The sequence below is a fragment of the Meleagris gallopavo genome, unplaced genomic scaffold (genome assembly GCF_000146605.3).
Source record: "Meleagris gallopavo isolate NT-WF06-2002-E0010 breed Aviagen turkey brand Nicholas breeding stock unplaced genomic scaffold, Turkey_5.1 ChrUn_random_7180001851117, whole genome shotgun sequence".
Lineage (NCBI taxonomy): Eukaryota > Metazoa > Chordata > Aves > Galliformes > Phasianidae > Meleagris > Meleagris gallopavo.
In genome coordinates, this window is record NW_011118079.1 from 1 (window position 1) to 2,684 (window position 2,684).

The 2,684-nt window shown below is 37.3% G+C and overlaps 1 protein-coding gene across 1 annotated transcript; it reads left to right on the forward strand.

Annotated features, from left to right (window-relative positions):
* Nucleotides 1-158: 158 nt before the first annotated feature.
* Nucleotides 159-1,366, forward strand: LOC104915779 (mothers against decapentaplegic homolog 3; the record flags this gene model as incomplete). The annotated part of the gene is made up of 3 exons (XM_019611015.1): nt 159-199; nt 922-1,059; nt 1,209-1,366. Coding segments are annotated over 3 exons (328 nt in total), but the record flags the coding sequence as incomplete, so codon positions are not given.
* Nucleotides 1,367-2,684: the final 1,318 nt, after the last annotated feature.

Genomic DNA, 2,684 nt, shown 5'->3' on the forward strand with positions numbered 1-2,684 from the left:
TGGGGACTGCTGAATCATGGCCTGAACCTCTGATTAATCACCTGAGGCGAGCAGTGAGTCAGCCATGGGAGAAGGGGTCAGAAGGGGTGGAGCCTGTCTCCACCTCTCCTAGACCTATTTAAGAGCTGACCACCGGTAGAGAAGGATCTCTTCTGGAGATCCACTTCACTGGAGTTTTCTTTGCATGTGTGGGTTTTAGGTGAGTGTACCTATTGTTTTTGTTTCTTGCTTTGGTGTAATAATATTATAGCTAAGTTCTTTGTTATATCTTGACATCTGTATATTCGTTAATAGTATACTGTTATACTATAAGATTGGTATATTCGTTAGTTGTACAATCTATTGATGCTGTAACTCTATCGTGAAAGGCTACCAAGTTTGTTAGGCATGATTTGCCCTTGGTAAAGCTGCATTGGTTACTGTCAATTGTTTTGTCTTTATTTTCTGTATACCTTAATAGGGTCTTCATGATGATCTGCTCTATGATCTCACTAGGCACACAGGTGAAACTGATTGGCCTGTTGTTCCCTGGATCTTCTTTTTTCCTCTTCTTGAAAATGGGGATTATGTTTCTCCTTTTCCAATAAGTGGGAACTTCACCAGATTGCCATGACCTTTCAAATGATGTGAGCGAGAAAGTTATTTGCTGCTGAACTTAAATTTGGTTACAGTGCATTGTCTGGCTAGAAAATTCTACTTCAGACTAAAAATTATTGTTTTTATCTTAAGTATTGTGTGATTAAAAAGTAAGTTAATGGAGTTCTGCTGCAGTTATCAGCCCAGTAGTATGTTTATCTAGGTAACTGATTCTTATTTTTGTTGTAAAGAGAAAACTTGGTTGTCTCTGAAGCAAAATATTTCCTTGTTTATTTATGTGCCTGGGTCATATTGTAACAATAGTTCCTTTGAATTCTGTTCCAGGAAGGGGAGTGCGTCTCTATTATATTGGTGGAGAAGTTTTTGCTGAGTGCCTCAGTGATAGCGCAATTTTTGTTCAGAGCCCCAACTGTAATCAAAGATATGGCTGGCATCCAGCAACTGTCTGCAAAATCCCACCAGGTCAGTCACCTACAAAAAAATCTAGTAATATACTCATAGGATGCCATTTGCTTTCCTTTTGATACCTAGAAAGGGTTTATCTGTGGTTGTGGTCTTCTGTGTAGTAAACACAAGTAGTTAAGCACACCTTCTTGACCTTTTCTTTGTAGGATGCAACCTAAAAATCTTTAATAACCAAGAATTTGCTGCTCTTCTGGCTCAGTCTGTGAATCAGGGTTTTGAAGCAGTTTATCAGCTTACCAGAATGTGTACCATAAGGATGAGTTTTGTTAAAGGATGGGGAGCTGAGTACAGGTAAGAAAAAAACTTTTCAATTTAGACTTAACAACTTTTTCGTTCTCTAATACACTTTCTGTCTAGATTGAAATCTATACGTAGAATCATAAAATCCTTATATTTGGAAGGGTCCTTTAAAGCTCATCTAGTCCAACTCCCCTGCAATGAACAGGGACATCCACAGCTAGATCAGGTTGCTGCCCAGAGCCTGATGTAGTCTTGCCTTTAAAGTCTCCAGGGATGGGGCATCCACCACATCTCTGGGCAAAATATATACATACAATACTGCACTTTCTGTCTGTAAGTTGAACTCATATTTTCCTTTTCTCCCTTTCAGTTGTAGGACTCCTAAGTCATAAAGACCAGTAAACTAATTTCAGTATTGCACTGAAGTTCATTGAGCAATGAATTTCATCAGAGTTCCCTTACTTGCTTTGTCCTGCTTGCTGGCTTATTGTGGCAAAACTGCTGATAATATCTCGAAGTTTCAGAACTTGTTATACAATTACTGTTAGACCTACCATCATTTAGGTCTCTGCACTGTTCAGTGTGGAGTAAAATGAGTTTGTTAGGTTGTGGTGTGGGATGCAGTTGATGAGACCCAAGGGAAAGTAAAGTGTTGGAGTGACTGAGTGTATTATGCAGACTACAACAGCTTTTAGGGGATAGTAAATGCATTGGAACTTGTAGTGGAAAAATCTTTGCAGCAATAAGATATACATTTCTATAGTAAAACTGCTACAAACAGTTGTTTGAGTGGAAAAAAAAAAATTTATCTGCTTTTAAATACAGTCCAATTATATTCTCTAGTAGGGTAAACTAAAAATTGACATTCAGGATGGTGCCTCTCTTTAATGTAGGATGGGAATTTGGAAAGAAGAGAAACTTTTAACTGAGCAATTTGAAAGGTTTCATTCTTTTGGAGAGCTATAGATATGGTTTTAAACAACAACAAAATTCCTTAAATGTCCTTCAATTGTTTACTGAAAGAATAGAAGCCTGGTATATCAATACCATATTGCAATACAGAACATTCTTTTTTTTTTTTAAAGTAAATCCTCATAATTTCTGAAGTTAAGATCATGGGGTTTTGGATCTTTTATCTGCTCTTGCAATACATCCATGTAAATATGAACTGTTGGTATGTGGGGGAGGATTCATGGCTAAATGAAGCCAATTTTGTAGAAGTGTAGTTAGATGGAATGAAAAACTTAAGTGATGGAGTAGATTGGTACCTCTTTGTTAGCAAGAGGTATGCAAGGAAAAATCTGGCTCCAGTTTAAAGAATGGTTGGATTTAGCTCCAAAGGAGAATATGTATACATTCACACATAAATACAACATTCAAAT